Here is a 20,542-nt window from a genome sequence, read left to right on the forward strand (position 1 = left end):
AACGGGAGAAACACAAAGAAACTTCACAGGAGAAAACAACAACAAAGATCTCCAGAGAGATACAGTTTTAATGAGTACGTGTGCAAAAGCTTCACCCACAGATGTGACCTCACTACTTTACCTCCATGTAAACAAAAATCTGGTTGTTACACCAAGAAAAACCGTTTCCTGACTGACTGCACCAAAACACACAGAGAGGGGGACAAATCTAACTGACTGTAGTGTAGAAGATACACAAACACTCTTGCATGCACACACACACACTGATATAAATGAGCAGAGAATTTACGGTGCTTTCAACACACAGGCATGTCCACAGGGTAGCACCAAATGTCACCTTTCATCATACCTGAACGCACGCATCCCTTTGAAGTCAGCAGCCTCAGATCACTGCTCTGAACTAAATAATCTAAAATAAGGTCCATTACTGAGAGAGGAACCCCAGACCTCAGAGGCAACGCTGTGACTGGTGACGTCCACATTAAGACTTCAATCATCCATTCTAGTCAACCTGCCTGGCCCCTGCAGGCGCAGACACACGCACGCACGCACACACACCGGCAGGGATGCAGCCAAAGCAATAATTACTCTGAGCACGTGGGGGATTTACCGTAACACAAGTTTGAATACTGAGTAGCCCTGAATAAAAAAAAACAACCTAAACCTAAGTGGAGTAAGCATGCGACATAAAGCACAATGTTTGCTCTAGTGGTCATAATGCGCAGGCTGCATTGCAGCAGTAATGATGATCACTGTTGTAACAATTCTCATCAACTTCCTGCGGCTTGACGATTCTTTATTAAGACGCTGCTGTGCAAGTTTCCCCCTGCTGCTCCGGTAAGTCAGAGGTAGCAACTATAAGTGTGTGTGTGTATGTGTGTGTGTGTGTGTGTGTGTGTGTGTGTGTGTGTGAACAGGTACGGTAGGTGGAAGGGGAACACTAAGTAGGGTCAATTACAGGCTTTGAACACTAATCACAAGTCATTGCTCAGTGATGATACACACATCTAGGAGCGCCTGCAAACATTAGCTGCTTGTGCTCACACGTGCATTACACGCACACACACACACACACACACACACACACACACACACACACACACACACACACACTAACACAGCATGGGTATTTGGGAGCAAATCACAGCTGTTTATAAACAATCCGCTGACCCCATGAACACATTCACAGAGGAGTAATTTATGAGATCAGGGCCGATGCACGGCTCTGTCGGGAGACGAATGGTAATGAAGACAGAGAAGGAGAATTATGAGTAACATCTGTGAATGGGACTGCTCAGCGCTCCTGGGCTCTGCAGAGTCTTGTTGGCTGCCACCGTGTCATTGACAGATTGTTTGGTGACAAAAGTTACTAAAAGCCTCCTTGGAATACTTTATCAAGTGCACAAATTTAATGGCAAGAAAAAAATATTATTTTTCCTCCCACACATATCTTCTTTCTTAACGCATATCTGCACATACTGACAGCTTTATTACTGTTTAAAGAAGAGCCTGCTCTAACAGTCTTATTTTGACCATCTTCTCAAGGCAGATGATTTACACGGTGGTGTGAACAGATGTCCACTGGGTTGTGAAATGAAACTGGGTTTTTCTTTTGGCATCGCTACAATACTAAATTTAGGTTGTTTCCTTATCACTAAGGAGACAACAAAGCAACAACTTTAAAAACAGAACTTCTTCTTTATCTAAGTGGTGGAAGAAAGTGGAGGGGTTGAAGGCAGTGTGCCAAATAACGGTGGGATGAAATGTAACGTGCGTTGGTTAAATTAAGATGAGATTCTGTCAGGAACTTATATTTGAAATCTGCTCGTCTCTGCGACATAATCTCCACAAAGCCTTGAAGATGAGGCATTTAACATGTTTTCAGGCGTTCATATCTTTATGTCATGCAAGAAAAGACACTTTGTTTTTTCAGGCACGCACAGGCTTCGTCTTAACGAAGCCATGTCCCCCTCATTTCTTGTGAAAAGCCTGGCAGAAAATGATGTTTTCCTCTCCTTAGTTACAGATCAAGGACTTCTGAACAACAGAGTCAATGAGTCAGCAGTCAGTAACCCAGAATAAAAAAACTGAAAAACATAATGTGTATCACCGTTAAAATACATCACTGGGTCTTTAATAAAATGTGAAGACACTGCTGAATTTATGATTCTGATTCAAGTCCCATATTAAAGGGATCCTTGCTAAAAGAAATTTACTTCTAGGTTAATTAATTTGAATGTGACTATTACTGCGCATATTATTCCACATTTCCATAATCTTAAACTCATTTACATTAATAATATTTAAAATTAAATACTGTTCTCAATAAATAAATCCCCAAGGGTATGCTTCACTCACCTCCGATTTTCGCATTAAAGGCCACGCCCACTCCACAAACATCATTATTGGCTGCGGCAGCGACTTCTCCTGCACATCGAGTCCCATGTCTTGGAACAAAGAAGAAAAAGAAGAAAAATGAAGAATATGAAATAAAGTGGCGGCATGGTAATGATTCAACTAACTGTTGATTGTATAAAAGGAGTTCTTTTGAACCGTCTCAGGCTTTTAAACAATACTGTGAGCTGAAGTGCCGCTAAAAATACACTGCAGTCAGAAGAGAGGGATAAACTCAATGGCCCATTTTGTAACTGCGGACGACTTATTATATATGTTATAGCTGGAACAATAAGTGCCAGGAAGCTCAATGAATCAGTTTTTAAATATTTTTTCGAATCCAAGGCTGACTTACGAGAACACGGATGAACAGAGCACGGCGACCTTTGTGGTGAACATGATGTACAATAAGATCTATTGACAAGTATCAGCTTCTTTTCCACACAGCACAATAAGAATTCATTGAGGTGTTAAAACGCAGTGAGTTAGAAGGATCACGACATGTCTTCTTTCCTAGTTTAATAATATTTCACGACTGCCAAAGTTTTAACAGTTTGCCTCCCTCAAATGAGATATGTCCATAATTGTGCCGTTGTCTGTGTAGCATCTTTATATTGTGACAGTTGCAAACAGGTGATGTTTCTCACAGTTTTAGCACCAATGAGACTCTAGTGACATTTATATCACTATTTGATGGCAGTCGCTGGGTGGTTTGCATCTGCTGCCACAACTGCCAATCAAATCTGAGAAAAACAAGTCCACACAGTCTTGGTGAAGAAGCACATACTTTGAAGTTTTTATTGTTAAACGCTCATAAACCAGTTTTCAGGGGGAGAAAGGTAAGGTAATCGCCTTTCTGTCGGGTATTGTAGCTATACCAAATCACAGCATGTACACTGTTTGAGATCTACACACAGCAGATGCAAGACACAAAGAACATGGTGAACAGACAGTATCCAACATCCTGTTCTTTGAAAGACCTCTACTTCAGAGAGCTCCTCTTCAGACTCTCTTCTCCTGTTGCACAATCTCAGAGAATATAGACTCCTCCAATCAAAGATGACCTGTCTGAAACTAGCTTTACCTTGACAGTGACTGGCTAGAGGACATCCAAACCAGATATGAGATGTTATCGATGTCCATGAATTATTCACTAAATCCTCATGAATGCCTTCAAACCAGTCTAGGGTTTGAGAGAGCAGACATATTCCCTGTAGGGTTCTTTTTATATATCAAATACACTAAAACTCACAAATGAAAGCTGCTCCGACTCCAAAAAATTAGCTTTATCAGCCACAGATCCGAGACAATGAAAAGTCTAAATTGAAACCTTCAGAGCTTTGAATTCAGGCAAAAAGAGAAACGATTAGTGAAATGGATTTAATTTGTTGGACTGATTTCCGGGGCCGAGGCGGTGTGATCAGATCGGAGAATGGATGGCATGCAATGAGCATTTGGCATTTAACATAGGTCATTAAGATTGTCTCCTGATTACAGTGCAGATATCTGATTAGAGGTTCAGAGTTTCACACCTGTCTCGGAGACGTGCTGCGCGAATGTTATTGGAACAACGCTAATTAAACCCACACTGTTTTTGAAGTGCCTAAAATGTCTTCCTTTTTGATCTCCAAAGTTCCCTGATGATGAGTCAGAGGACAAAGTCATTTCACAGGGTCAGAGCATGGCTACGCCTCCAGCTGGGATCCTGATTAGACTCTGTGTAGCTCTGTGATACATTACCCACCCGCTAATTCTCAGCTTTGTTCCCTCTACAACATTTTACCATATGGCCTCACTGCTTTCTTTGTTTCTTTTTTCTTCCTTTCTTAATTACTTACCTAGTTCAGGATTCAAAATGTCAAAGAGCAAAACACAAAACAAAACTACTGTGTTGAGGTCGTATCCATTTGCAGACAAGTTACCTTGTAGGAAATATGGCCACAACCTGATCTACAGTGTTGAAAAGGTGTAATGTCAGGGAGGGTAGTGAACTCTATGTAAACTTCATTTTTGAGATTTTTCTAAAGTTAACTTGTGAAACTACAAAAGATTTTGGCCACAAAGGGAAAGGGAAATGTATCTTTATTTTACCATAGCTTCTCCTCTGTAATTGAACTCTCTTGATCAGCCCTGTCCCTGTTTTCTTTCATCCTGACCACTGTGAAGACATGCCCACGCCACCCCCCTGTGTTTGCAGAAGCCACGGCCAGGTCTTAATCAGCACTCAGAGAAATGTCATCATGGTTAAACCTCCTGAATCTCAGCCCGAGGAAGAATCAAGCAGTTCTTGCCCAGAAAACTGATGTCGACATCCCACTTTTTCAGGATTAGTGCAAAGTTTTTTGGGTTTTGTCATTACCTGGACAAGTAGGCATTTACTACAAACTGTTAATTACAATTACACGGTACTTTCGGTTTTCCCTAAATACACACTCCAACAACTGCAAAACGCTCTCATGGAGAAGTTGTGACCTGCACATCCACCACGCTATGAAATAATCATGTATAATTATATTACGTTACAACACATGAACCAAATACTCGGATCTACTTGCGTTTTTTAAATCACTCCGCCCAGCAGCCGTGTCTGGAATGTAGTTCCAGCTGCATTCGCCGTGAAAACAACTCTGTCAGGTAATGTTACATTATTATTTCATAACGTGGCGAATGTGCAGGTCACAACTTCTCAACGAGAGTGTTTTGGAGTAGTTGGAGTATGAATTTAGGGAAAACCTAAAGTACCGTGTGCCTCGGTACTTGGCAATGGGCGAATTAGCCAAAATGCCAAAAGATTTCTCCCTAGAGTAGCTTTTCTATAGCTCTCTTCTTCCAGTCATAGTGATAGTTTGAAAAGTTGAGACCAAAACCTCTGACTAACAAAATCAAATCAGTTCATCGTTGTCAAGTTGAACCTTTGTATCAAATTTGATTCCCTCATGTCGTTAACTTGAGTTACTGCATTCATGAGAATAGAATGAAAGGTCTGATGGCGCACGGGAAACTTGACAACATAATGCCTCCAGCCAAGGCTGTCACAGGGGCATAAAAAAGATGGTGTTTGGTAAAAAAAAAAAAAGTTAAGTTGCTTCCCAGCAAATCATTTATTACATGACCCGGGCTGTCAACTACAGCAAGCATTAAAGTGATTTTTAAGGAAGCTATCAACTGCCCTGACAGGGCTTATTTTTCACTGAGAGACATGCCCTTATACAAGGTCCTTGGCACAACATATGGCAGGGTGTAATACATCACAAGTGTAATTAAAATGTTATGATGGCCATCACGAGGTTAAACTACCTATGTTTACTGCTAACTAGCTCATTGTATAAATGGTGGCAGTGGATGGGGACTTGACAGCTCTAACATCTGCACTAAGGAGTTAAATAGGGATTCATTGTGTAGGGAAACCACCACGTAGCAGCGTTTGAAATGGGGCAGTAATTGAGCCGCAGCATTTTTTTTTGTGAACAAATGCAGCTTCTAACAAAGTAACGATCTAGTATGCATTAGAGATTCATTACAGTTCACAGGCACCAATTAGTTCATTTGTCTGATCATTTAAAAAACATCTAGTGTATGAAAAGGCTTCATAGATCACAGCTTGTGTCTGCATGTGAAGCGGCGAGCGGCTCTTTAAGGACCCACCCTCTCATTACATTATAGCTCACCACTACGTGTTTGACATATGTCTGAGTGAGTGCCTCTACAAGCTCGTCCATTCAAATCAATCATGTAGCTATGTGCTGAAACACTGCAGAGTGGGAGCTGAATGGTGCCTGTCAGTCATTTCGAGTCAGAAGAAAATACTGCTATAAGACCGTTAGCCATCCTCTGAGTGACTACACTTTTTTTCCGCACTTCAAAGATGTGAGTGAGAAGATTTCATGTGCGTGTGACTTAGAGAAAGCTGAGCATCAGCGCTAATCAGGAAAGACCTGCCACAGCTTAACTTGCTGTATTTTATATCTAAATGTACCTGATAACCTCAGACACACGTAGATGAAGACCTATAAGACACTAAGTGCTTCCTCTGTGACCTAATGCAGCAGTGGGTCACTGCCGCTGCACACAATTCTCTGCTTTTAATGCGAAAGGATCCGGTACAGGTTCCAAAATATGAGCTTTTCTTTCTTTGGAAACAGTGCTTTAAAATCCTAAATACCACTTTAGGCATGTAGTTGTTTATCTTAGTTAGAAATTTAGCTTCATATTAAAACAATTTACAAGCAACTGTGTGTTTTGCATCAACACATATGAAATACTAATTTCAAATGGTCAGAGAACCTGCTACGATCCACACTGGCCCATACGACACAGCCAGCTCTGTGGTCCATCCAGATAGTTTGGCCCAGAGTAGCTACTACAGACTCACAATATGTAGACAAATTGCAGCCAAATTACACTGCAAATATCAACTTCAATTGTCAACTGTCACAATTATTTTTGTTTAAAAACATAAAAAGCCTTTCACCGCAGTGTCTCTGCTTGTGAAAGAAAAATGCTTTGATATTTTAAGAATGTGTTGATCAGCTCTGTGGTTTCACTGGCCAGTCGCAGTAAATCCTGAATCAAAAAGGTGTGGTATTCTCAAGACACAAATCAATGGATATTTGCACTACAATAGTTTAATGTCGCTTAAAGTATCACAGTGCAAATATCCATTGATTTGTTACATTTACAGTATCATAAAAACAACTTTATGGTGCAAAAACACATTGTATATCCTCCAACCAAGGAGCTGTGGCCACATATGTGATGCCAGGCAGGGGAATCAGTCAGGACAGGCTGAGTGAACACACAGCCAGAGGCCTAGGAAGACATTTATAGAGGAGCTGCTGCACGCATCAAGATGCAGCTGTTTTGAATACTATCTGCAAGTGCACATGCAATGTGTGTGTGTGCGTGTGAATGACTTATTGGCCCGAATAAAATTCAGCTAAAACAGCCAGACAGCTTAATATATCCGGGGAGGTTCAGACACGTCAGAGCAGACACAAGGCTATATGGCAAAGCCACAATTTTATCTGTCAAATGTCCATGAAATTAAATGATTTCTGAGACACTTTTCTAAATGCCTCCATTCTATACCCATTTTAAATAGATTGAAAGAGGTCAGAGACTCGATAACTAGTGAGGGCAGGCGTTAAGTGCGGTTTGAAAAGAATGGAAAACAACTAATAGCGCATCCTCCTCTTGGAGAAAGACAACCAATGTGGAAAAAAATCATTAGTATGTGAGTTGGAGGATGGCAAAAGCTATAGCATGATTTGTCTGAAAGACAAGCTGTGGAGAAAAGACTCAACAAAGCTTCAACAAAGCTGTGATAAAAGGCTTCTGAACTAGAGCCACTCTATTCACTGAAGCCAATGTGACCTGCCTTATCTTATCACAAGAAGCAAAGGGGACAGGCTGAGGTAATGCTCTTATCTCGCCTCCTCCGGACAAGGCACCATATTTGGTCATGGCATTGTCCTGTCATTTACAGGAGAATGTGGGCACGTCACCCAACACAGTCTCTCTGGACATGATGCAATGTAGCCACAAACCATGTCAATACGCTGAACAGTCTCGTCTATTAATTCATGCGGGCACATCCTGCATTTCTGCTTCACTGTAATAATAACCTTATTGAAGGCATCATTTCATTGCAGTAAATAAATGATACCTTGGGTCTGGATGGTTGAGTAGTTATAATAGTTACATTCTGATATTACTCTTCCAAGCTTGTGGTGCAGTGGATCAAAAGCTGGCTATGCACTCGACAGAGGAGGTTAATGGAGTTCCACTGGAGGTACCCAAGGCGTGGGCGTTGGAATCCAGCAATGGATACTAGAAGGGTGTATTTGATCAGGGTGTATTATGCTTTAATTATATTCCCCATAATAACTGTTTTCATTCTGCGAGTCTGTGATATGAGTGACGGTGGGAAGGTTTTGCCATATCTCATTACTGAATATGAGACAATTTCCAAGCAGTAGTGGTATTAATGCTCGCTAGTTCACTGTGCCTCAGACCAGGGCCTGTGGGAGGCAGAAGGTCTTGTGTGAAAATGGCTTCACTAGATACGCATTTCTGAAAAACAGCAGATAGCATCTACAGTATATTGGAGTCTTTTTCTTTTTTCAAGGTTTTCATTTGGCTATTAAGCTCAACAGTCTCTACTGACTTTTGGAAAAATTGGCAGGGGAGTACAAACAACCCATGCTGACCAACCACAGTTTTTGCAGCCTCTACATATTACTTGAACAGCCACAGTATACTGTAGCCCCAGCATGTACTTACATCCTGCAGGAGGCTCGGGCCAGCTATGGCAAAGCCTCTGGTGTAGTTACAAGCACAAGCCCATAATGCAGAACTAGTAATCCATCTTCAAACGGTGCTCCACTGATTTATTATGCTTCTCCATAAAGTTGGGAGAGTCACAAGAGATAGATTCAAAAAAAAGTAATCAATAGTAAAAAATCAAATAGCAATAGAAGTGTCCAGGCTTCAAGACTCCAGCAGCTTCAGAAATATTGGCTCCTCCATTTCTCAGCTCCACACCTCGAGTTTTTATAATGTAGACTCTGTGATAAGTTTCAAACCAAAAACAAGTTGACCCTGGTTAGAGGCACACAAGAGATTACACCACTGTTTTAACAGGCTGAGCAGTACACTCCACGATGAGTAAACAACTTCATGTGTAAAATCGGCTCTTGATATTACCATTAGCCTTCAGCAAATGAGTAAGAAAAGCCCATTATTTCTCCATGCTGTCATGGTATTCTCTTTCATACAGTACTTGAAACAGAAAATGTGTATTGAACTGTGGAGAACTTGTGTTTTCAGGTTGAAGCATACAGTACATGGGTTGAGGGCAACCAGACACACACACACGCAGCATTCAAATATGCATGGCCAAATGTTACCGATGTCTAACCCATGCTTGGTTAAACTGTAGGATCTGACACTTGAAATTGCTTTGTTGGTTTCTATCTGTTTTTAGAGGGACTGAAAAGGGTCCGTTCATTGGAGCTGCCAAAAGGATTAGGCTATTTTCTGCTCAGTGCAGCTCAGCTCAGCTGTGGCCTCAGGCAGGTCTGTTCAAATGGTAACACTGGAGTGTGAAGTGGAGATCTCTTCATTCTGCGGCCCAACACAGCGGTGCTGCCTCCAGCCTTGTAAAGGAGATGATCAGACGTCTTTGTTTCAAAATCCAGATTTTAACATCTAAAATCCCCAAACACTGAATAAATCTGTTCTGCTTACTTAAATGTATTCTTATTTTGCCTCAACAGGAACGACTGCTTAATGTAGGAGACAATACAGGAGGCAGGGAAACAGGGCAAAGTTGTGAGTCCATCATCAGGCAAATAGACACAGTAGCTGTCATGAACATTCACACCTCCAGGCAGTGTGGAGTCTCCAGTCCATCAGACTCACAAGTGCTAATGTAGGAGGAAACTCATGTGGACAAGGAGGGGAAAAAATCTAACTCTACAAAGAAGGGGCCCAGAAATCGATGCCTTCTTTTTACTGTGAAGCAACACAGTAATAGCTGTGCTTCTCTCTAAATAAAATATATTATTACTCTGCTATATAAAGCACTATGGTAGGGAGAGGGAAATAATGTCTTTTTATATGGCTATTGTGCTTAAAGTGACCATTGCCAGTGATGAGGTATCTGAAAAGGACATTAAATGACAACAAGATGCACATTCATTTCACGTCTTGGGAGAAGTCAAAGTAAGCTAGTGTGACAAGAAACAAATGTCTCAACATCACTGAGCATGTCTAAAGTGGACTATCTCTCCACACCGCAGACAAAACTGCTTCAACATCCCATTTATCAGTATCCAGTCAGCTGACTAGGCTGATATTGAGTGATGGGTAATGTCTAGCAGAATGAGGTTTGTCTTAGGACTGCTGCTACAATCACCATGGGCTATACTGCATCAAAATGTTGGGAGAGAGAGAGAGAGAGGCAGCTCCCGATCACAGAGTCCCCTTCTTTGCCAAAAGTAATAGAAAGAAAACAGACAGAAAGCCAGAGGAGCCGGGTTTAAAAGCGAGGTCCTTGCCAACATCACCTCCGAAAAAGTCTGCTGGCTGTCTGGAAAACAAACAAGTAATCCCCGCTGGAATAAACAAGACAAGAGGGAGCAGAATTATATTACTCAGGTTTGACAAAAGATGGCTTTGTAAACAATAATTGATAAACTCGATGTAAACAGTGGAGGACATTTATCTCCAGCATGGGATGGCAAGGCAAAATATAGGGATTTTCTTTTTTTGTGTGTGTGCGCAGTTTTCCTACACTTTTCTTGTGTTCTCATTGTTCTCTTTCCACACACACTGCCAACAGTCAAGTGTCTGAGAAAACTTTTGTAAAACTGTCAAGTGTTGGGCTCAGAATGACAAATGAAGTCTCATAATAGGGCTTACATAAGCTTCGTATTCACTAAAGTTGGTCCAGTCTCTACCTTTTTGCTTAACTATATTTAACTGGGTTTTCTACATTTGCTTCTGGAAAGTATACAGACACTTTCTGCATTTTATCACAGGTTTTATTTATTTACTTCTTAATTGATAAAATAGCACTTTTACTCATCAATCAATACCCAATTATGTACAATGACCAAAACATGATTGTACGATTTTTGTGTACATTTTGAAAATTAATTCTGTACCTTGTAGCTGCCAGCGATCACAGCCTCCAGTTTTCTTTTGGAAGTCTCTACAATCCTTGTACGCCTGCATTTGAACAGTTTATCCCGTCTAGTGTGGGAAGTGTGTGTGAACTGCCATCTTCAGGTCTCTCAACACGTTCTGTAGGGTTTAAATCTCAGCTTGGGCTGGGCCACTCAAGGACAGTCGGAGATTTGTCCCTAAGCCAGAACCGTCTAGGCTGTGTGCTTTAAAATCATTGTCATGTGGAAAGGTGAACTGTCGCCTACAGTCTGACATTGTGTGCATTAGGGAGCAGTTTTTTTTCTCTAAAGACCTCTGTGTTTTGCTGCTTCACCCTTCACACAATTCTGACTGGTCTTGAGGCACCTAGGTGGCTCACCTAGTAGTTTCCTGCTTCTCTCCCACTGCAGTTATAATAAAGGCAAAAATGCCCAGTGTTTGCATTTTTGTCCCCATGGCAGAGAGTTTTTATACTTCCAGAGAGCTTCAAATGCTGTTTGGCAAAATTCACGGTAATTTATTTGTCGTATGTTTTTCACTCAAAGTGGCTTCAATCTAGCTGAACAATCATACAAGGACTGATTGAAGCAGTTCCCTTGATACAATCACTTTTGTAGCAGGTTCTCTCAGCTCTGCAGGAGACTTGTGAACATCTGTTACAGTGAATGGTTCTTGTCAGCTGGTTCTTGGCCATCTGCCTGACCACTGGTGTCCTGGTGGCTCCGTGGCCCTGGGAGACCACTGTGGGACTGAGATCACACAAAGCTGTGGATGTGTTTTTTAGCCTTTGCCCTGATTTATTCCTTGCCACAGTTTGCCAAACGTCATGATTTAGTAGTTATGGTCCTGACATCCAGAGTGAGTAGTAGAAACTTTGGTGTGAGCTTTTCTAAACTATATCCAATCAATTCAGCTTGCCATGGGTTGTCTCAGGTCAAGTTCTGGACACTTTAAGGCAAAGTTTTTTGATGTATAAATTGGCCGTCACTTCTAATAGAAAACTGTTATCATGTATATAAATGTACATATCACTTGACATTGATAATTGTTGATAATCTCTAATGACCTTCTTTTGATAAAGAGCAGGAGTAAAGTGGTGCACCTCTGTGGTTGTGGTGTCTTTTTGGCCTTTTGCACTAATTGGATGTTTTGTCACACATACATACAGTGTTGTCAGTTATTTTAAAGCCCAGGCCTAATTTCTACAAATGGTTTTACTTTGGCATAATGGATGACCAAATGTGAATGGTGGGAGAAAAATAAATTCATCAATTTAAAATTAAACCTACAACACAAAAAAGTTTATAAAATTGAAGGGATTTGAATACTCTCTGAAGTCAGTGTATAACACATGAAATGATACATTGAAAACCTATTTTTGCAATTCAGATGCTTAGCTGCTGCAGTGACTTAAATGCCTTTTTGAACCACTGAAGGGAAAATAACATTTTTTCACGTGAAAAAACATTGACACACTTGACATAAGAGCATCTATAGAGTTGCTTCAAAAATGCCAATTCCACACAATGCTGCACTCTAAAACATGTCAGTGGCAATGTCAATGCGGCACAGGTGTGACCGTATGTGTCAAACTCTCTAACAGAGGCGATACCACAGATAATGCAGGAGAAAGCTGTCTCCTTTGATTTGTGCCTTCCTCCGGTCTGATTTGTCCTGTATCACCCCCTTGACAACTTGGGTTTATTGCCTCCACAAAGACTTAGATATGCATGCGGTGGATGTACAGAAGGGGTGTGGATTTGCAGAGCCCAGGACAGGCGTTTTTCATTTGCATTCACGTACTCGAACTGGGTTCGTTTCAAGCTTCAGAAGCCACTTGTCTGGCAGCGTTTGGGCAAGGACACAGTGCCCGCAGATAGCATTTAACCCTGCTGCCATTTTTCCTTTTACTGATGTTGCTGCAGGAATTCAAATTGGTTGGGAGCTTCTTCTCTGTCATTAGGCACATAAAATACTCTGCAGTGACATGTTTGAAAATGTGTTTGAAAAATGGTTTGTGTTGACAGCGAAGCACAAAAACATTCCAACTCAGAGTCTGTGCCCTGTCACATTTTGATACAGTAGCAATAGGGCTAAACTAAGTAGAGTTAAAGTTGTGAATTAATGTCTAATCATCAAATGTAAAGATTTACATCTCTGTTTCTGTTCATAGAAGAATAACATTTCAGAAACAGATTACTGAGCACTGACAACCTGCTTATACCATATTTGTTAATTAATAAACAATAACAGTGATTATCACTGCAAACATTTCAAAAGGCAAAACATTACATGAGCACAACATTGGATTAGTAGTATGGTCCTTTGACTATTTCACCTCTTTAAAATTATATTTGCAGGACTTACCCCAGTTATCTAATGCAGGGAGTGCCTGCTCAACCTTGACTAATGACTTAAGAAATTTAGAATTTAATGAAATTAATCTTGCAAAAGGTGCATTTTCCATTTCAATGTGTCATCCAGTGTATTTCTGCTGAAAAAGCACTTTCATGGTCAGAGGAACAAATAGCCATGTGTCGCCAAGGACAAAGCAATTTCATGGGGTGGCAGAAGCACGCAGACATTTCTCTTGGTCTTTCTCAATGCCGTCATCCAGATGAGCCACCATACCTCTTCTTTCATCCTCCCATCCTTGGGTTTAAGTCACTTTGGCATTCAGGTGCTGATGGATTGGTTTGGACTGAAGGACACCAGAGGCTGCGAAGCTTGCCAGTCATTTTCTAATAAAGGCTGTCACTACGCAATCTTCCATTCAGGCATATGGATCTCAATTAATGGACCGCTGTGAAAGTTCTCAACAGGAGCTAATAGCTCTCCACCAGGAGGTTGGAGGGACTGGGACAGTGTGTGAGTGTCTGTGCAGTTTAATGGATTGGAGGAAGAGAGGGCAGTGAGCTTAAGAAGCTGGTTTTAACTCTTTACTTTGTCTTCATATATTTCTGAGCTTTATACATGTTACTATATAAACACCCACACCTCAGCTCTTAAACAAATTAAAAACCTACTCAGTAACATGGTGTTTTGATGTGTGATGAATTCGATCTGGCTTGAGTGTAGAAGCTGCTAAAGTGCCAACATAGCGAGATAATGATCCTCTCAACTGCTGTACCTCAGGAAGGTCTCTGGATAATTCAGTGGGAAATTGTGTTTTTGTGATGATTTGACACAAGTTCATCACTCTACAAATTCTGTTGACTAAATTATTGATTCTGACTGCACTGTAATTCAAAATGAACAAAATTGATTCAAGTTTTTGTTTAATGTATTCATTAAAAAGTTCGGTCTGAATTTTTCATATACATTAATATATCTGTGTTGTCATTATCATGATTAATAGCATCATAATACTGCCCTCATTTAGGTTTTGTAGAAATATACACTGCTATACTCTACTGACAGGCTGAGGGCAAGAGGTGAAATCAATCCTGCTATCTTCCCCTCCAAACCCAATACATCCATATCACACTGACATAATGGAGGAAGAGTGGACAAAAGTAGAGAAAAAAAAGACAAACACTGTCATGATGGAGCACAAATGGATTACCCACTTGGCCTGACTTCAACCAGCCTTCAACTTAGCCTGCACCCCCTTCAACGAAATCCGCCAGAACTGCCAACTGAAGAGTAAAGAGCATCTCGATGGAAAAAGCCCTCAGATGAAAATTTAAAAATCAGCCTGGCATGTCATCAGTGCAAATGAACTGGTTTTCATGGCGATGGGATACGCCTGCCTCCGACTCTCCTTTTCTTTTTGTTGTCCTATGAATATATTCATATAATCTCATTGTGAGGGGGTTGTGAGCATTACTCACTGTCGGCTCGTATTACTCTGTGGTGATTTACATAACTCATTGGATATAATTTGTCCACAGGTCACTCTAAACACCACAGCTCCGCGCTCAAGACACAACGGACACACCCTTGCTTTTTCATTCCATGCCCATAAATTGATCCAGGCCAAGATAATTGCTTTGGCAATTCCACTGACATGAGTAGTAGCGTGTGTTTTGAGTGTGAATCTGAGCACTCTTTGTTTTTATAATGTGTGTGTATGTGCGAGCGTGTATCTCGGGTGTAATGGTATGCTGCAGTTGGGGAGCTGAAGTGAACCAGAGGCTGGAGTAATCCCCTCCAGTAGTGCTTTGTTCCATCAGCGGGACAGAGTGGGATCTACTTTACACTGACAGAAAGGTCTGGGGTCGCTCTGCATGGCTGCTCCAGCTTTCGGCAAGGACAAGAAACACGGCATCTGCTGGAAAACCTGCTGACACTAACCCTCTTTCAGGATAAGTAAATACTGTAGATGAAATGATCGCATTTCAGATGAGGACTGGAAAACAAACAACGCTATGTACACGGCAGAAGCGGCTTAGAGAGATAAACATTGTGAAAGTTCAAATAAATACGATTGTGCAGAAAGGATTCTATTTTCATACAATAGTTTCAACTATCTCGCACAAAACTTGTTAAGCTTATTTAGCTTCTTTCTCTGACCAACTGTAAGTGGATGCTGCGCTTTGAAACCAAAATAAATAAGAGAAACAAACAACAAACAACTACAAAAAGACTTAGTGGCAGTCGTCCCAGAAAAGACAGAGATTTCAGACAAATCCTACTGTGCATTTCAGAGGCGGGATGCAGCTTCTCATCTGCTCCAGGGGGATTGGACTAAGGCAGAGGACCATAGTGTTTGGAGAAACAGGGAGAGGGGAGGGGATGAAGATTTAGGATTTGCCCTCGCTAGTGCTTTAGTCTTCCACCATTAAATTTGGGGCGAACATGTTTTAATGCGATCACCAAAGACTCGAAGGGAAGGGCATGAATCACTGACGGCAAGTAAACAAGTATTGTATTAGCAACAAATAAGAGCCAATGTAGCTGAGGGGCTGTACAGGCTGGACCTTGAAATGCAGCTACAGCAGCTTGGCTTGTGTGCTGAAGCAAGAAAGAAAACAAAAACCAAAAAAAAAAAATCTCTCAAGACGGAGCAGAATGACTGCACCGCTGCTTTCAAACTTTATATAATTGGTTTTTTAAATGTAAATTCTGCAGCCAAAAGCACCAGACCATAATCTGTAAAGACTTGGTGTTTTCTCGTCAGTGTCCATGCCCTGTCAACTGACATTTACGGGGAAGCTGTTCCTTGTGGGAAACAACAAAGAGCTGGACCAAGGTAAAAGAGAAAATACTGGTCCAAATTGTTTCTCATTGAATAGATATGCATTCCCACGCTCACGATGGCATGAATCATGTCTGCGCCTGTTTGCCAATTTGCCATAATGTTTGGAAGCTCATTCTGAGGCAGTTTAAATCGATTCCTAATCACAGCGTCGCCAGATTGTTGCTTTTACTGCCAAATTACCTGTTCTCATTTCGCTGCGTGTATCTTGGTTGGGGGTCGGCGTCTCCGTCATTAACGTCATAGCTGGCCTCAGGGTCCTAATAGACACGACAAGAAAAAAGGTTAGGAACCCAATCATTTCTCTTCACACTCTTCATTATCTCTGTGGTCATTTTTATTTGCTAATTTTCCGTAACTGTTAAAATAAAAAAGAAGCTATTTTCCGCTACCATGTGTCTTCGACTTACATAATTGCTGATGAGATCGGGATGGTCTTTCTCGATGCCATCGTCGAGGATAGTCACCACAACACCTTTTCCTGTGTAGCCTTGAGCCCAGGCTGCTTCGGTATTCAGGTCTTGATGTGTAGGGGAGGACTGGAAGAGACATAGGTCTTTTGTTCAGCTGTCAATCTACCGTGACTGACACTTCCCAGACCGACCAGCAGACAAAGGTCAGGGTGGGAACAGTCACTTTAATCACCAGCAAAGTCTTTTTAGCCATGGGAACACTACACATTAAAAATGAAACCAGAAAGGCTCGATTTAAATGCATCGCCTGACATGTCAACCTCTTTATGTTGACCTGTCAGTGTGCAGCACCATACTGTAGATACGCTGTCAGAAAAAAAGACAGACAGGTCAGGAATCTTGGTGGGATCATTTGCCGCTCTTACAGAAGAAATCACAGCATGCAAGCTTTCAGAGGAGGAGGAGGAGGAGGAGGAAAAGGATGATAAGAAGGAGGGAGACAAATAGGGGATATAGAGAGAGTAGTAAAGTGTGATTTGGATGAATAACAAAAAATATTCGGGCCGGGAGAAGTGTGAAGTGATGTGCGTGCCAGAGGTGAAAGAGATGATAAGAGATAAACACAGAGAGATGGAGGAATGGGGAGGCATCATATACAGTCTCCTCTGCCCTCTCTTCTGTTTCCTGCTGATTTCCTCCACAGGGCACAACCCCTGCACATGCAACTCTGTGTGTGGATGTCTGGCTGCTTCGATGATGAGCTCAAACTTTTAGATGCCGGCTTTCTACTCGAACCATTCCAAGGCTTAAGGCAACTCTTTACCACAGACTTATGCAGCTTCTTCTCTCTCCAAATAAACCAATTAAACAAAAGGACTTAATATACCACATACTGGTTGCAATACCAAGACAAAACCTCATCAGTCGGGTGGTGCATACCTTCAACTAACCCATCTTTGTTTGATTTTTTTTAAGCCAGAGCTATGTAAAGAACTTGAAAAGGGAGAAAAAAGGAGTATTAGTCCTCAGACGATTAGAGGTCTAATGCTGAATGGCAGAGGAGGTTTCACAGCCTCTATTCACTGGTGATTTATTTCTGGGATAGGCAATGCTGTCATTAATCCATTGAAGTCACGGAGGTTTTGTGCATATGAGAAAGCAAAAAAAAGCAAAAAAATAAAGAAAGATTAGGGTAAATTGAAGCATCTCTGAGAAAAGCTGCAAATAACAAAAGACGTAAAGCCAGGAAACGTTTGCTATCAACGTTTCACAGGTGATACAGTTCAGCAGTGCATCTGTCCTGACATTTAATTTTATATTCAGCCCAGCATCCTAACAAGCATTGCATTATACATTTGATGCCGGAAACCCTGTGTTGGTGGTAAGGCTGATGTAACTAAAGCCAACAGGATTGTTCCCAAAGACAATTTAGTTTCTATCTGACCTCTCGCGGTGGAAAATTAATATCACTGCGATAATGAAAACATCTTTAAAACCGGGTATCTGCTGTTGATTTTGCAGAGCTGAAAGTACTGAAAGTACTGATTGTGCTGTTTGGCCAAGGAAGCCTTCAAGGTTTAATCAGAAATAATTGCAGAGCAGAAGCTGAAAAAAAAAACGTCTGTGACAGCAGTTTGCAGTTGACAAATATGAATACAGAGAAGGACTTTCTCTCCAGCCTTGAAATTTAAAGTGGCATTTAGTTCTAATATACACATTCGGTGCAACTTAGACACATCATCAGTGATGTAACCTGGGTTCACTGGGTGTTTCGGGTCTCGCAACATCATACACCCTCGCCCAGGCGACCCAGCCGGGGTTGATCAAGCCCCAGCTTGTGTCTAAGTAGCATGTGTAGCCCACGGATCTCCCCGCTTGATCCACAGCCATCTCGACGCCTTTTCTGCCGCGTCCGTGATGTTCTTGATGGCTTTCCTCATTTGCAGTCCCTTCACTCCCAACATCTTGAGTGCCCTGATGAGAGACTGGCCGGCGAATCCTCTGCATCCGACCTCGATGGGGTTGCACCGGGTCCTCCATCCCCTGCTTCGACATTCTCCTGCCAGCTCCTCGTACTTGGCTCTCTTCCTCTCAAAGGCCTCCTCCATCCGGTCTTCCCAGGGAACAGTCAATTCCAGCAGGACCACTTGCCTTGTTGTTACTGACACCAGGACCATGTCTGGCCTAAGTGTGGTCACTGCGATGTTCTCTGGGAATTTCAGCTGTTTCCCTAGGTCGACTTCCAGCTGCCAGTCCCGAGCTGTTGCCAGCAGCCCCCCTGTTTGACTCCGGCACTGCTGTGGCTTCTCCCCAGCCCTAACAAAGGTGATGGACTGCTTTGCTGGTTGTTGGTGTTTGCTGGTGGAGATCCCTGTGCTGATGACCTCTGCGATGACCCGCAGCACTTGGTCATGTCGCCAGCGGTAGCGCCCATCTCCCAGCGCCCTGGGGCAACAGCTCAGGATGTGCTCCAGCGATCCACCTTTCTGGCAGAGAGGACACAGTGGAGTCTCAGCCAAGCCCCAGCGGAAAAGGTTGGATGGGCTCGGGAGGACATCGTACACCGACCGAACAAGGAACTTAATCCGGTGTGGCTCAGCTCTCCATAGCTCTGTCCATGATATCTTCCGTTCAGCTACCCCGTCCCATCGGGTCCACGCCCCCTGCTGCCGCATCCCCACTGTCCTACTGCAGCGGGCTTCCTCCACCCCTGCTCGGACTGCCTCCTGGATCAGCTGGCGTCTTTCCTTTCCCTGGGCCTTGTTATAGCGTGGTCTTGGGTTGCTCCCGAGGCCTGCCCGTCCGGATGCCACTGTTCCCACCAGCTCGCTGTGTCGCAACCGGGACACAGCTTGGTCGACTGCCTCGTGGGCCTTCCATTTCCTGCCTGTTCTTACTTCTATGCCAGCCGAGGAGACTTTGATGTCACTGGAGTCCCTGTACAGCAGCACCTCTCTTGCTCGGGTGACCATAAACTCCTCCGTCAGACTGCTAAATGGCAGTTTTAGCTTGTTGTTCCTCCCGTACAAGGCGATGCTGCTGAGGCTTCGCGGTAGGCCCAGCCACCTTCGCAGGAAACAGCTGACCTTCCTCTCGAAGCGCTCGGTGGTGGACATTGGCACATCATAGACCAGTAGCGGCCAGAGGAGACGTGGCAGGATGCCATGTTGGTAAATCCAAGCTTTAAACTTGCCTGGTAGGCCTGACTTATCCACTGCTGTCAGCCAGGTCCCCAACTCCTCAGATGTTGCTTGGAGCGCTCCGGTGTCCTTCAAGGTGCCGTCGTAGATCTTGCCCAGGCTCTTCACTGGCTTTTCACCCACAGATGGAATCTGGATGCCTCCTAGTGAGAAGCGAAACTGATCTGAAACCTTCCCCTTCTTCACCACCAGGGACCTGGACTTGGCTGGCTTGAAGTCCATCCGGGCCCAGTTGATGAGTCGCTCAAGGCCTTGGAGGATCCATCTACAGCCCGGGACTGATGTTGTCGTCACCGTCAGGTCATCCATAAATGCTCTGATGGGGGGCTGCCGCACACCTGAGTTGGTGAGTGGGCCTCTGCACTCCACCTCTGCTGACTTCACCAACATATTCATGGCCAAGGCAAACAATATCACGGAGATGGTACATCCAGTGATAATGCCCTTCTCTAGCCGATGAAATGTAGATGTTGATGTTCCGGCAGTGACTCTCAAACTGAAACAGCTGTAATAGTTCAGAATAAGGTCCTTGATCTTTCCTGGAACGTGGTGTCGGTCAAGCGAGGTTTCCACCAGCTTGTGTGGAATGGATCCGTAGGCATTGGCTAGATCTAGCCAAAGGACTGCCAGGTCTCCTTTGCCTGCACGTGCCTCCCGGATCAGCT

At 42.8% G+C, this 20,542-nt stretch overlaps 1 protein-coding gene across 2 annotated transcripts in view; it reads right to left on the minus strand.

The window, feature by feature from the left end:
* The window catches only part of furinb (furin (paired basic amino acid cleaving enzyme) b), a 77,234-nt gene that overhangs the window by 13,271 nt on the left and 43,421 nt on the right, over positions 1-20,542 (minus strand). For both annotated transcript variants that reach the window (XM_085779607.1, XM_085779608.1), the window contains exons 5-7: positions 16,675-16,803; positions 16,448-16,524; positions 2,359-2,447 (exon numbers count right to left, since the gene is read on the minus strand). In XM_085779607.1, coding sequence (XP_085635733.1) covers positions 2,359-2,447; positions 16,448-16,524; positions 16,675-16,803 — 295 coding nt within the window. The remainder of the gene's footprint in view (positions 1-2,358; positions 2,448-16,447; positions 16,525-16,674; positions 16,804-20,542) is intronic.

The sequence above is a fragment of the Trachurus japonicus genome, chromosome 6 (assembly GCF_045865225.1).
Source record: "Trachurus japonicus isolate A0001 chromosome 6, Traja_1.0".
NCBI classification, from domain to species: Eukaryota; Metazoa; Chordata; class Actinopteri; order Carangiformes; family Carangidae; genus Trachurus; species Trachurus japonicus.